Source organism: Monopterus albus, unplaced genomic scaffold (assembly GCF_001952655.1).
Source record: "Monopterus albus unplaced genomic scaffold, M_albus_1.0 scaffold191.1, whole genome shotgun sequence".
Classification (NCBI taxonomy): domain Eukaryota; kingdom Metazoa; phylum Chordata; class Actinopteri; order Synbranchiformes; family Synbranchidae; genus Monopterus; species Monopterus albus.
In genome coordinates, this window is record NW_018128071.1 from 218,386 (window position 1) to 231,721 (window position 13,336).

Genomic DNA, 13,336 nt, shown 5'->3' on the forward strand with positions numbered 1-13,336 from the left:
CATCTAGTGATAGTGATGGTATCACTATGACAACTGTTAAATGGGTAATTGAGGGGATATGCAAACCATTATCTCATGTTTTTAACATGTCGTTTCGACTTGGGCAGTTCCCCAATAATATGAAAATAGCAAAGGTTATTCCATTGTATAAATCTGGGGATAAGCACAACTTCACAAATTATAGACCGGTTTCTCTGTTGTCACAGTTTTCAAAAATCTTGGAAAAACTCTTTAATAACAGATTAGACACATTTATTGATAGACATAAAATCCTCTCTGATTGCCAATATGGTTTTAGGTCAAACCGATCGACATCGCTGGCCATTACTGAGCTAATGGAGGACTATGGAGTGCTATGGATGAGAGGAAATACACGATGGGAATATTTATTGACCTAAAAAAAGCATTTGACACAATCAATCATGAGTTATTAATGGATAAGTTAGAAAAATATGGGATCAGGGGATTGGTTTTGAATTGGATTAGAAGTTACTTGACACAGAGGCGTCAATTAGTGAAGTTGGGTGAATACCAATCGAGTGAGCTGGACATTGTATGTGGAGTGCCTCAGGGTTCTGTTTTGGGACCTAAATTATTTATACTATATATTAATGATATATGCAAGGTTTCTGATTTAGTGAAAGTGGTTTTGTTTGCTGATGACACTACCATATGGGCATCGGGTGAAAACCTACAGCAACTATCTGGATGGGTTACACAGGAACTTGAGAAGATAAAGAAATGGTGTGACAGTAATATAGTATCTCTGAATTTGGATAAAACTAAATTCATGGTATTTGGGAATCGCAGATTAGACAATGAACTTCAATTGATTATTGGTGGAGCAAAAATAGAACGAGTACATGAAATTAAATTTCTATGTCTCATAGTTGATGACAAAGTTTCCTGGAAATCGCATATTAGATATGTTCAGAATAAAATAGCAAAAAATATATTGATATTGGCATGGGTGAAATATATTTTGGATGAGAAAGCATTACGCATTTTGTATTCCTCATTGATTCTACCATACTTAGAGTATGGCGTTGAAAACTGGGGAAATACATATAAAAGCTCACTTCAACCATTGTATATATTACAAAAAAGAGCGATAAGAATTGTGCATAAGATGGGGTATAGGGATCACACCAATGGAGCTTTCATACAGTCTAAATTGCTAAAATTTTTCGATTTAGTGGGATATAAGACTGCTGTGTTTATGTATAAAGCCAGGAACAATTTATTACCTGCTGGAATTCAAAAATTATTTAATGAAAGGGAAGGGGGATACAATTTAAGGGGTCAGTTAAATTAAAAAATTCATGTTATATGTACAACCAAAAAAAGATTTTGTATTTCCATAAGTGGGGTAAAACTATGGAATAATCTAAGTGTGGACATAAAAAATAGTAATAGAATTGACGAGTTTAAACATAAATATAAAGGTATGTGTCAATCAAGATATATGCAAGAACAGGCTCAATGATTATATTTTGTAACCATTCTTTAGTATATCAATTGTGTGATTTAAGAATGTTAACACTGTTATATTCTTTTTTTAGTATAATATGTGTGTGTGTAGAAGTGAATCATTTATTGCTTGCAAACCAATGATGGTAAGATGATGTCATGGGGTAGGACTGGATAAGTCTGACTTCTTCCTACTCCATTCAAGCATGTACTAGGTATAAGCAAATTGATATTGGATTGTGTGTAAAAATGTGTGTTGTTATATCAACTGTTGTATATGCTTGAAAGAATAAATCAAATCAAATCAAATATCGATCTATTTTCTTAAACAATAATCGACCATGGTAGTATCAATTATTGATTAATTGTTAACAATTTATTAGGTATATTCATTTATAGTAAAACAGTTTTAACTACTAACATGATCTAATATTTGCTGTAAAATATGAGTAAACTGGGAATTTGAAAATGAAGTAAATACTAAGTTACTTGAGTTACAAATGAAACAACAGAAAATAATGATGTTGTTTAACCCTGTGGAGCTTCCACTCCTACTTCAGCAACTAGTTATGTAAGACAGTACACACACCTTATGAGCTTAAGTGGCTTGTGTGTTGTTACAGTAGCAGCACATATGAAGAGGTGCTCTCTGTGGTTTTAAACTCCTCTCCCAGCCTGTGTTAACGGAGCCTGAGATAGCAGCTATGCTGGGCAGCCACCAGACAACAAGTCAGTAGAAACTTCATGCTGCAGTGTTCATTGTTAACACAGCAGCAACAATGTGAGCACAGAAAGCTGCCCTGCAGCAATTTTCTCTCACGTGGCAAGGAGGTGCATTCATTTTACAGTTGGTGCGATTCCTGCTCAGGCGCTCAGCTAACACTTAACTTTATCTCATTAAACAGCAAAAGGCACCTACACACCAGGCTACTACAGCAAACTACAAGACTTTTTTCTGACAGCTAACACTGCATGGCCTCATATTCTGTGTTGTCAGTTAATAGACATTTTCACTGATTATCAGTTAAGGACTAATGAATGTCCCTGCTGGAAAGCTGTTTTTCATTTCTAGTAGAAAAGTTGGTTAGCATGCATGGAAAAATGCTCCTGGCGAGTTTGAACAGAACAAGTTTTACTAGATGAAGTAAATTGTGGTAAATGGGGAGCAGGTTTATTGGTTGACTTTCCTCTGTCTAGACTTGAGACTGTGTAACAAACCAGTGTCTTTCACTCTTAATGCACCCTGATGCAGCAGTGTACATATTAAGGTGTCTATGAGAACATTTTCTTTTAATCCCTGATAGGCTAGTGGTTAAGGCGCAGTGCTCTCGCCGCTGTTCCCCGGGTTCGAATCAGGGTTACATCAGGAAGGGCATCCGGCATAAAACACATGCCAAATGTCAACATGCGAGTCATCAGTGTGACGATTCGCTGTAGCGACCCCTAAAACGGGAAAAGCTGAAAGTGACTTTCTTTACAAATTTGAGTTGACACTTCTGTTCTTTAATTTAGTATCGGTATCTGTGCTTGTACAGCAGGGTGTGTCTGCTGCCTGCCAAAGCCTCACCTTGCAGAACACTCCCACATTTCTTTGTGGGCAAGGCTCTTGATTGCCCTCCCATTTCCTGCATTTACAGCTTGCTTGCTTTCCCACCTGTCTCATTTCTCACCCTGCCTCTGTTTGACATTCTATAGGAGGCAGCATGATATGCACGTACACACAGCCATGCTCTCCTTATCTGATATAAACAAAAACAGCCTCATACACATGTACATGTAAAGCCACACAGCAGCAAGTTGGCTAACTGCTGTTTTTCTGACCTGCCTTTGTCTTCACAGAGCCTAAGAAGAAACTGTGCAAGGTGCTATTTGATTATCAACCACAGAATGAAGATGAGCTAGAGCTGAAAACCGGAGCCATCATAGACGTCACGGAAGAGGTACTTTTACCACTATCATTGGCTATATAGTAAATGTTCACAACATCTAAGCAGGTCATATTAAGTGCATCTCCTCACTTAATCAGAATCACATTTATTGGCCAAGTATGTTTAAACCCACAAAGGGTACCAGAGGCAGTCAGTAACACACAATTAACTGTGCCAAAGAATGGGACAGCATATGGAAACTCAGTACATGAGTTAAGAGATGTTTACCATTATTTGACCCAAAGAGGGGGGTGTCAGTCCATGCTCTCATAAATCTTCAGCAAGGCTCTCAGTATGTTTGTAAGTCAACAAGAAAATAGGAAAATATGTGCATTTAAAATAGGAATAGAATAGAAAAGAAAAATGAGTCGATGACATCAGTCTCATCAAGAGCTTAACAAAGGGGCCTCTTGAAGTGCAGTTTTTGGTGTACAGTGAGAAAAGCAGCAGGAAGAGCATATGTCTCTGGGGTGTGCCTGTGCTGTTTGGGTTTCTGGATGTGATTTTCCCCAGCCTCACCTGCTGCTTCCTGTCCATCAGAAAGCTGATGATCCACTGACAGGTGGGGGCAGGCACAGTGAGTTGTGTCATTTTAGAGTAGAGAATGTCCAGAATGATGTTTGAACACAGCTGTCGTCCAGAAAGAGGATCTGTGCATTTGACGCTGGGGAGTCAAGGTGTTGCAGGATGCAAAATAGTGCCGTGTTGACTGCATCATCCACTGACCTGTTCGCTTGGCAGGCAAACTGCAGGGAGTCCAGCAATGGGTCAACACCACTGACAGGTTTGTAGTCTCTCTGTCCATTTATGGAGGCTGTCTTTGGAACCAGGATGATGTTTGCGTTTGAAGCAGGATTCAACTTCACACAGCTCCAGTAATTATTTTTAGTAATTTTTTTTTTGAAGATCTGTGTGAAGATCAGCTGATCAGCCCAAGATTTCGGACAGGAGGGAGTCACACCATCTGGGCTTCGTGCCTTAACCCTGCTGTCATGTTGCAGGTCAGATTGACCCATTGTAAAGTTAAAAAATCTAAAAACAATAGTTAAAAGTATTTTATTGGTATGAAACTTCTTCTGCTTGGCTTAAAATGTGTAATCGACATATAAAATGAAAATGGTTCATTTCACATATTTGCAACCTCCCCTTGCATGTTTATATTACAAAGATACTGTTCGGGTCGATTTGACCCTGAACTGAATAGGTGTCTCATGTTAATTTATCGACATCACTTCATAAAAAGAAAAGATTTCAAAATAAAATAACATTTTTTAAAAAGTCATGTAAAAATGTATTTTATATGTAGGTCTTTCCAATGTACATTAAAAAAAGTTTGCATTTCTTATGAAAAATGAGTGCATTATCCTCGTTGAACCACAATCTGTGAGAGGTAAAGAACACTATTACACTAAATAGTGATTGAAATGGTTAATAATGGTAAAATTAACCCAGGAACATCACTGCTGTTCCTGGGTGTGAAATGAAAATAACAGGTCAGATAAGTCCCTCTTCTACCACCTGGTACCAGCTCAACTTGACTCAATTCTGTTTACCTTATTTGTTTTTCCATCAATCAAATGTTGATATCACCTCTGTTGAGGTTCCAAACTAGCTGAGGTGATACCAAAAGGTGACATGTAAAAACACTGAAGACTGCCAATTGGTCAGAGAAATTAATCACTACTACGTGGAGATCTTGTTATCAATGGGCCCGGAAGTATGACGCCAGTCACTTGTTCTTCATTCATTATTAACAGTAGCTGTCACTTACTGTATCTCTCCTGGGAGTTAGACAGGGTATAACCTATGGTGACAGAGGCCTGGAGCTTCTTCCTTGCTATATACTGCTTACTATGTACTCCATACTGTGTTCCAGAGTATACAGTAACTAGCTCCCCCTACATATTAAACTAGCCCAGTCCTCAAGTGTTAAGTCTCTGCTCAAGATGCATTTTTATGAATTGGCAAAAGCTTATTTGTTTAAAATTTTTCTTTTTCTTATAAATCTTGTTTCACTAATGCCAGTTCTGGCTGTACTAGCATTAGTGTGGAAAACAAAGCACCTGGTACCAAAAGTGAGTAGTTGAGTCGAGTTGAGCCGGTACCAGGCGGTGAAAACTGATCATATGTTTTTTTTTTTTAAAAGGGCATGCACATCCTTTTCAAAGATCATCAGGGGTGGGACAAAGTAGGAAATGAGTAGGCATAGGCATTTCAAGCTAAAATGCTATTCCATATTAGCTGGAAACTATTCAACAATTATTTGAAGATCATGGACAGAAGAGTCCTAGTCCAGCTGCTCCGTATTTCTAGCATTGTCTTGTGTGCATGCTATGACTTTACCTGTACGTCTCCAGTGTTCCACAGCAGTGGAAAGACGGGCTTTTAGCAGTATGCCCCTCTGGCATTGCTTTAGTCCGAAGAACAGCACTGTATTTTCCACTTGCTTATATAATGGCAGATGACTGTCACATACAATTCATTTGTAAGTGCTGTCCATACATCTGTAGTTAGACTCCTTTTCAACACTTGTCAAACGACCGTGCAGCTCACATGCATTATCATACAGTTTAGCCAATTGTGCCATGATAGTTTTTCTTGATGGCTGTAGTCTCTGCTGTTTGTATTTGGCACTTGTTACGGAGAACCGTCTATACGTATACTAGTTCAGACTCAGTAAAAAGGCAGAACTTGGACTCAGGCTTAACCAGGTAAAGGTATTTTAAGGACTACAGAAATAATGAGTGGTCAGAACCGGTCTCATCAGCTGATCTCAGGGCAGCGGGGAGTGCTGGGTTGACTGGACTGCTAGAGCTACAACCCGAGGTTGTAGGAGAGGCGCAGCTGGCTAAAGAAAAGCAGAGGATGAGAATGAGTAACAGTGACGCTAAGATTATGGCAATACTGATAGTATACTGAGGGCCTGAGTAGCAGAATTTACTGGCTCAAGTCAGGTGAATGCCATAGGCATGAAACACAGTCCAGAGGAGGTGTAGGAGCTGGCACAGGAGATCACTGGTCCGGCATGCAGTAGATGGTGAGGATCAGGCTCGCAGCGGACGGTAGAGCAGGTAGCAGGATGGTGTGAGGACGGCTGACAGTTGGGATCCAGAGCCAGGCAACCAGTCCCAGCAAGAGTTGGTCTCCTCGTCCTGAGGAGTGTCACCTAAAGAAACGGTTCATAATCCAGGCACCAAATGGTGCTAATACAAAAAGGCTGCAACCAACAAGCAGAGGGTATTTTGTTCTTTAACACTAGTCCACAGCAAAAACAGTTCAAACAGAAAGCGACCCTTCAAAAAAAAAAGAAGGGCATTCCGTTCATTACTACCTGAAATCAAGTCCAACAGCACAGAAAACAGTTAATACACAGGGAATCCTAGGCGGAGTTACTATGACAGCCTGTGCCAGCAGATGAGGTGCTGGGGGTGGTCAGGGCCACGGATGTAACAGCACTGTAGTAAAGTGATATACTGACCTCGTTATTGCATTATTTCCAGGCACCTGTAAAAACAAGGAAGAACAGTGGCTCTTTGATTTTAAAGACAAAATCATAGTTGCATGAAATACTCCTTTTTTTTTTAAATTTTATTTAATGACTATTTGAATATTTGAAAATCATTGCCTATTCCCAGAAGGGAGGTGATCATAGGGGGAGTAGGTGGTGGTTGTGGGTCCAAGCTAAGATGGGTAAGCTGTGTGGAGTTCTGCTTTTCAGATTGTCAATAATACACATTCAGGCCGTCTGCCCACAGCTCTCCACAGATGTTCTGTGGTCTTCTCCACACAGTGGCAGGGTCTTTGGCTGAAAACTGTTTTTTCAGCCTTTTAGAGTAGCTTCTCTTTGATACCCTAATCTCCTTTGTCAGTATGTTTCTGGCCTGGTTGTACAGGTTCCTGTCCCCACTCCTGTAGGCCTCCTTCTTAGTGTATTTGAAGCTGCCTGAGTCTTACTCTAAGCCAGGGATTGTTATTATTGTATGTCCAGAAGGCCTTGGTGGACATACACACCTCCTCACATAAACTGATGTATGATTTCACTGTCAAAAAGTTCATCCATGTCTGTAGAAGCAGCTTCAAAAACACTCCAGTCTGTACAGTCAGAGTAGGCCTGTAGCTATGACTTTGCCTCCTTGGTCCATCTCTTCACTGTTCTGGCCACAGGCTTTGCAGGTTTAAGTTTCTGCCTATAGGTCAGGATGAGATGGATCATGCAGTGATCAGAGAGCTTCGGGCTGCACGGTGGACAGAGTGATAGGTGTCTGTTATTACTGTGTAGCAATGACTCAATGTGTTTTTGTCCCTGGTGGGACAACTGACATGCTGTCTGTATTTGGGCAGTTCATGGGTGAGGTTTGCTTTGTTAAAATCCCCTAAGATGATGAGTAGGGGCTTCTGGGTGTTTGTCAGATAGGTATTGCAGCACCTCACTAGCACAAGCCTGAGGTGGAGTGCACACACCGCCCAGGATAAATGAGGAAAACTCCTGCAGTGAACAAAACAGTTTGCAGTTAATAAATGGTGTCTCCAAGTCCTTGTTACAAGTTTTCCCTAACACTGTAACATTGTTACACTAACCGTCATTTATGTAGAAATAGATTCCTCCTCCACTCATTTTCCTGGATAACTCCGTTATGCAATCCACTCTGTTCAGCTGGAACTCTGGCAGTGGTATTGTGTGTATTGTGATCAATTCACTGAGACGCATCTCGATGAAGCACAGAGCAGCAGAACATGAGAAGTCAGTTAGTCTGGTTGACGAGGAGTAGTTCATTCGTTTTGTTGGCTAGAGGGCAGAGATTCACTAGATGGATGGATGGGAGTGGCATACATTTACCCCGCTGGCATAACTTAACCAACTTAACTTTCCCCTCTGGCGTCTCCTCTAGCCAGGAGTCAGAGGAGCTGCTGCTTCCCTGACTAGAAATAATCCACACAACTTTTTCTGTCTGTAAAATGGGAGAAAAAGAACTTGGAGTGAATTGTATGTTTAAGAGCTCTTCTTTTGTGAAAGTATTCCAAGATGGTTCGCAGAAAACTGACAAAAAAAGACAAAAACAGCAAAAAGAACGGGAGCACACAATTGAGACTGCCATCTATACATGTTTAAGATGGTGGCGCGAACAGACACAGCTGCCCCTCTGTCTCTGAGTTGTGTGCCCAAAAATGTGTGTTCTAGTGTGTGTTCGTGATTGGGATATTTGAGTTTTGGTGCGTGTAGTTCAACGTCTAAGTTGCTCTCAAGATACAGTTGCCACTGCCTTATGGATACAAGGAATAGTTCAAAGCATTTCAACTTGGACCAGGAAGTCACAGAGGAACTTCAGGACCTGGGACTTCTCCACCAGATTCCTACATCACTGGACATGGCTACGTCACCACTTAAGATGATGCGCCAAAAGCGGTGTGAATGGAAGCAGAAGTGGGGCTAGGCTAGCAGCTAGCCCACACAGACCCATGATACCATCCCTCATTATGGCAAATGTACGCTCACTGGGCAACAAAGTAGACCACATACGCCTCCTGAGATCTGTGTGGCATGATGTGAGAGACTGCTGTGTTTTCATTTTTACGGAGACATGGCTCAATGACGACATCCCGGACTCCACTATCCAGCTAGCTGGGTTAACATACCACCGAGCCGACCGAGTCTTTGTGGAAGGAGGCAAGACTCGCGGAGGGCGAGTTTGTGTTTACATCAGCAACGCTTGGTGTCGGGACCCTGCTGTTGTTTATAAACACTGTCTCTTAGTTGGCGGAGTTTATTATTATCAAGTGCCGGCCTTTCTATCTATTTAGGGAGCACTCAGTAATTCTGTTGACTGTATTGTACATGCCTCCCACTGCTAACACCAGCGATAGCAGTGAGGCACTAATTGAACTCTATCAGGCCATCAGTGAACAACAGACAGCATACTCAGACGGATTCCTCACCACAGCTGGGGACTTTAATCACATGGATTTAAAGGTTTTATTGCCAAAACTGCACCAACATGTAGACTTTCCAATGAGAGGAGACAACACATTGGACCTTGTGTACACTACATGCAAAGGAAGAATACAAGGCCTCCCCCCTCCCCCACCTGGGTCTCTCTGGTCACATAACCATCATGCTGAGGCCTGCATACAGACCCAGAGTGAGAGTCATCATACCAACGCAAAAGGAGGTACATGTGTGGCCAGAGGGGGCTTATGCTCTGAAGCAGCGGTCCCAACCCCTGGTCCCCGGCCCGGTACCGGTCCGTGGATCATTTGGTACCGGGCCGCAAAGAAAAAAATTTCGTGGTTAAAATTATAGTTATTTTTCTTTCATTAGTCTTAGTTTGAAAAACAACTGTTTCCAGCAGAAGGGTCACAGACTGCCAGCAAAAAGAAAGCTGCATTTAAAAGAAAATTCCATGATTCCTACCTAAGTTACGGGTTCATCGCAACAGGTAATACACAGGCTCCACACCCGCTATGCATAATTTGCGGTGACCGACTAGCTAATGAAGCCATGAAACCCTCAAAAATGCTTCGCCACATTGAGACAAAACACCCTGCGTTAAAAGACAAGCCCTTGGAATTTTTTTCTAGTTGCAGGGTAACAAGCCCAGGGCTCCCACTGACTCTGCATTATGGTAAGTTGATATTATAGTGTAGAATTGTTGTAATTGCCTAATATAAAGTGTAATTGTTGCATTCAGGTTGCATACTATGAATTGACAAAGGTTTTTGTTATTGGAACCCCGCGCCTCTACCCAGTCTGCGGAAAAATTTTCATGCATGAAACCGGTTCCTGGTACAAAAAGGTTGGGGACCGCTGCTCTGAAGGACTGTTTTGACACTACAGGACATTTTCAAACAAGCAGCCTCTCATAACAATCTCATAGACATAGAGGAATACACTGAGGCTGTCGCTGCATATATCACAAAATGCAAAATTATCACTCTTCATGCTAACCAGAAGCCAATGACGACAGGTGAGGTTCACAGACTCCTGAGGGCTCAGGATGCAGCCTTTAGGGCCGACGACACCGCAGGCCTAGCAACTGCAAGAACCAACCTGTGCCATGGAATCAGGGAGGCAAAATGTCAACACAACAAAAAATTATCTGGACACTTGAGCAACATTAGAGATGCACAGTGTCTCAGACGAGGCATCGAAACCCTCGCAGGATATATATATATTGTTGTGGTGGTTTCAAGCGAGAGATCAGAAGAGTAGACAGCACTGTGCAATTAGAATATGTGTGTGTATGTTTTTCAATGTAAAACATAAAATGTGTGTGGTGATGTTACTTGACCAGTAAAGCATCAGGTATGGCTTTGACACAAGGTGGTTATGCAGTATAAATTGGTTTCAAACATACTGGTAAAGTTCGCCATGCTCCTATCATGCCTTCCTGTTTAACCCTTTTCTTGTGTTCATTTCATGTTAAACAACTTTGCGTTCCTGGTCAAAAGTGACCGTTCTATTAAGACTCATAAAAAGTGCAATAATACATATAATATCACTATTGTGTTAGAATGTTTTTATCAAGTAAAGTTCTGGTGAACATTCCAAGTTTTGAACTTGTGTTTGTTATTTATGGCCTTTATGCCTCATTGATCTGAGCTTGCCAGGGAACCCAAGGTGTGTTCATGTGTGTGCGCGTGTACATCTGAGAAATGAGGTACCTGAGCTCAGTTTTTAACACTAATTGTTGCCTCCCCCATTCATTTCTATTGACTGGTCATTTTTGACCAAGAACACAACACAAAGGTTAAGTGGATCATGATGAAGCCCAGTGGAATTTGAGTTTGACTGTTGACAGATCTTAAGATGTGAGACTTAGTGAGGGAATGACTATACCGTGGCAGACATTGTTCATTTTGTTCTTTGTGCAGGTTGAAGAGGGATGGTGGAACGGCAGCTTGAATGGCAAATCAGGACTGTTTCCCTCCAACTTTGTTAAAGAGCTGGACGTCATGGGGGAGGATGGAGACTCCAATGACACCACAGCAGACGAAGCTGGTAAAGACAGAGACAGAAAACAAGCAGGACTTCATTAATGTGAAGGGTGCAGTTGGAAGAAAATTAGATGATTGCTGGAATTTTATGTATGGTTAGGCACATTACCAAAACAAAGCTCAAGGCAGATGCATTTTCTGCAGTTCAGCAAAGACGTTGTTTTTCTTGTTCTTCTATTAGACTTAATTATGGCTGTCAGTCTGAGCAGAGTGCTTTCAGAATGCAGTTAATGTCAGCAACACCGAATGAGAGCAGTGCCAATAAATTCTTTAGTACTGTATCAACTAGTTCAGCTCTATTCAGCATATGTCAACAACTGCTTATGTCATTGACAACAACTTGTGCTTCAGGCATATATTCTCTCACCAGATTCTGGAGAACTGGTTATGCAGAGTATTTTTTTTCATCATCGCCATTAACGTCAGTGCCAGTAGAGTTGATGTTAACAGCTTTGGAGCTGTTTGTATGGGATTGGAGTCAAGTTGAAACAAGTCTCCACAAGAAGTTTGGCTGAGTCTTTAATCTGCAGCTGGATGTTTATAAGTCTTCTGTCTGCTGTGAGGTTACATCAGTATGTGCATGTCTGCTTTTGAATGTTTTATTGTTAGGAAATATTTAATGTTGAGCTAAAATATGATATAACTTCACATCTTGCATCTCAAGTCTTTAATGCATATGATTAACAGTGTAATCGTGTAAATCCTTGGTTACACATAGACACAATTTTAGCTCCTTCTGGTGGCCAAAGGTGGATAAAATGTGTATTTTCCAAAACAAATCATTCAGTATTGCAGCAGGAGGGAGAGCAGTAAGATGTGGGATTAATGTGGATTAATTCACCCTCTCTCACCCTGTTGAATTTCTTTCACAGATGGAAGTGGAATGGAAATCACCACTCCCACATCACCCCAATCTTCAGGGAATGGAGTTATTGCTCAGCCCAAGAAGGTCCGAGGTGTTGGCTTCGGAAATATTTTCAAAGAAGGGTCGGTCAAACTAAAGGTCCGACTGCCCAGCAGTGACTCAGAGGAAAGGAAGGAGAAAGTAAGAGTAATACAAACTCAAAGTATACAGTATATTTACAACAGAAGTGGTCAGAGACATTATTTCGGTTGTCCCGCCTGTCTATTGCGGTTGTCATAAAATCACGAGACGATATTTACCAAAGGTTTACAGGCTTTATCTGGGCTAAACAGGAAAAAAAATAAAGAAAAAGAAAAAAAAAAGTTTATATTTACCAAAGGACTAAACTAGAGTTTTGTACTTGTATATACAGTGAGGAACAGAAGTATTTGAACACCCTGCGATTTTCCAAGTTCTCCCACTTAGAAATCATGGAGGGGTCTGAAATTCACATTGTAGGTGCATTTCCACTCAGAGAGACAGAATTTTTAAAAAAATTTCAGGAAATCACATTGTATGATTTTTAAAAAATTTATTTGTCTAGCACTGCTGAACATAAGTATTTGAACACCTGAGAAACAGCAAGAATTCTGGCTCTCAAAGACCTGATACTGTGCCTTGAAAAAGTCCACCTCTACTCCACTCATTAATCTAAATTAGTAGCACCTGTCTGAGCTATTTAAAGACACCTGTCCACCCCACAGTCAGTCAGATGCCAACTACTACCATGGGCAAGACCAAAGAGCTGTCAAAAGACACCAGAGACAAAATTGTGGACCTCCACAAGGCTGGAAAGGGCTACGGGGAAATTGCCAAGCAGCTTGGTGATCAACTGCTGGAGCAATTGTTAGAAAACGGAAGAGGCTAAAGACGACTGTCAGTCTCCCTCGGACTGGGGCGCCATGCAAGATCTCACCTCGTGGGGTATCACTGATGATAAGAAAGGTGAGGAATCAGCCCAGAACTACAAGGGAGGAGCTGGTCAATGACATGAAGAGAGCTGGGACCACAGTTTCAAAGGTCACTGTCAGTAGAACACTAC

At 41.3% G+C, this 13,336-nt stretch overlaps 1 protein-coding gene across 2 annotated transcripts in view; it reads left to right on the forward strand.

The window, feature by feature from the left end:
* The window catches only part of cd2ap (CD2-associated protein), an 84,430-nt gene that overhangs the window by 40,311 nt on the left and 30,783 nt on the right, over positions 1–13,336 (forward strand). For both annotated transcript variants that reach the window (XM_020617527.1, XM_020617528.1), the window contains exons 4-6: positions 3,310–3,410; positions 11,268–11,394; positions 12,263–12,435. In XM_020617527.1, coding sequence (XP_020473183.1) covers positions 3,310–3,410; positions 11,268–11,394; positions 12,263–12,435 — 401 coding nt within the window. The remainder of the gene's footprint in view (positions 1–3,309; positions 3,411–11,267; positions 11,395–12,262; positions 12,436–13,336) is intronic.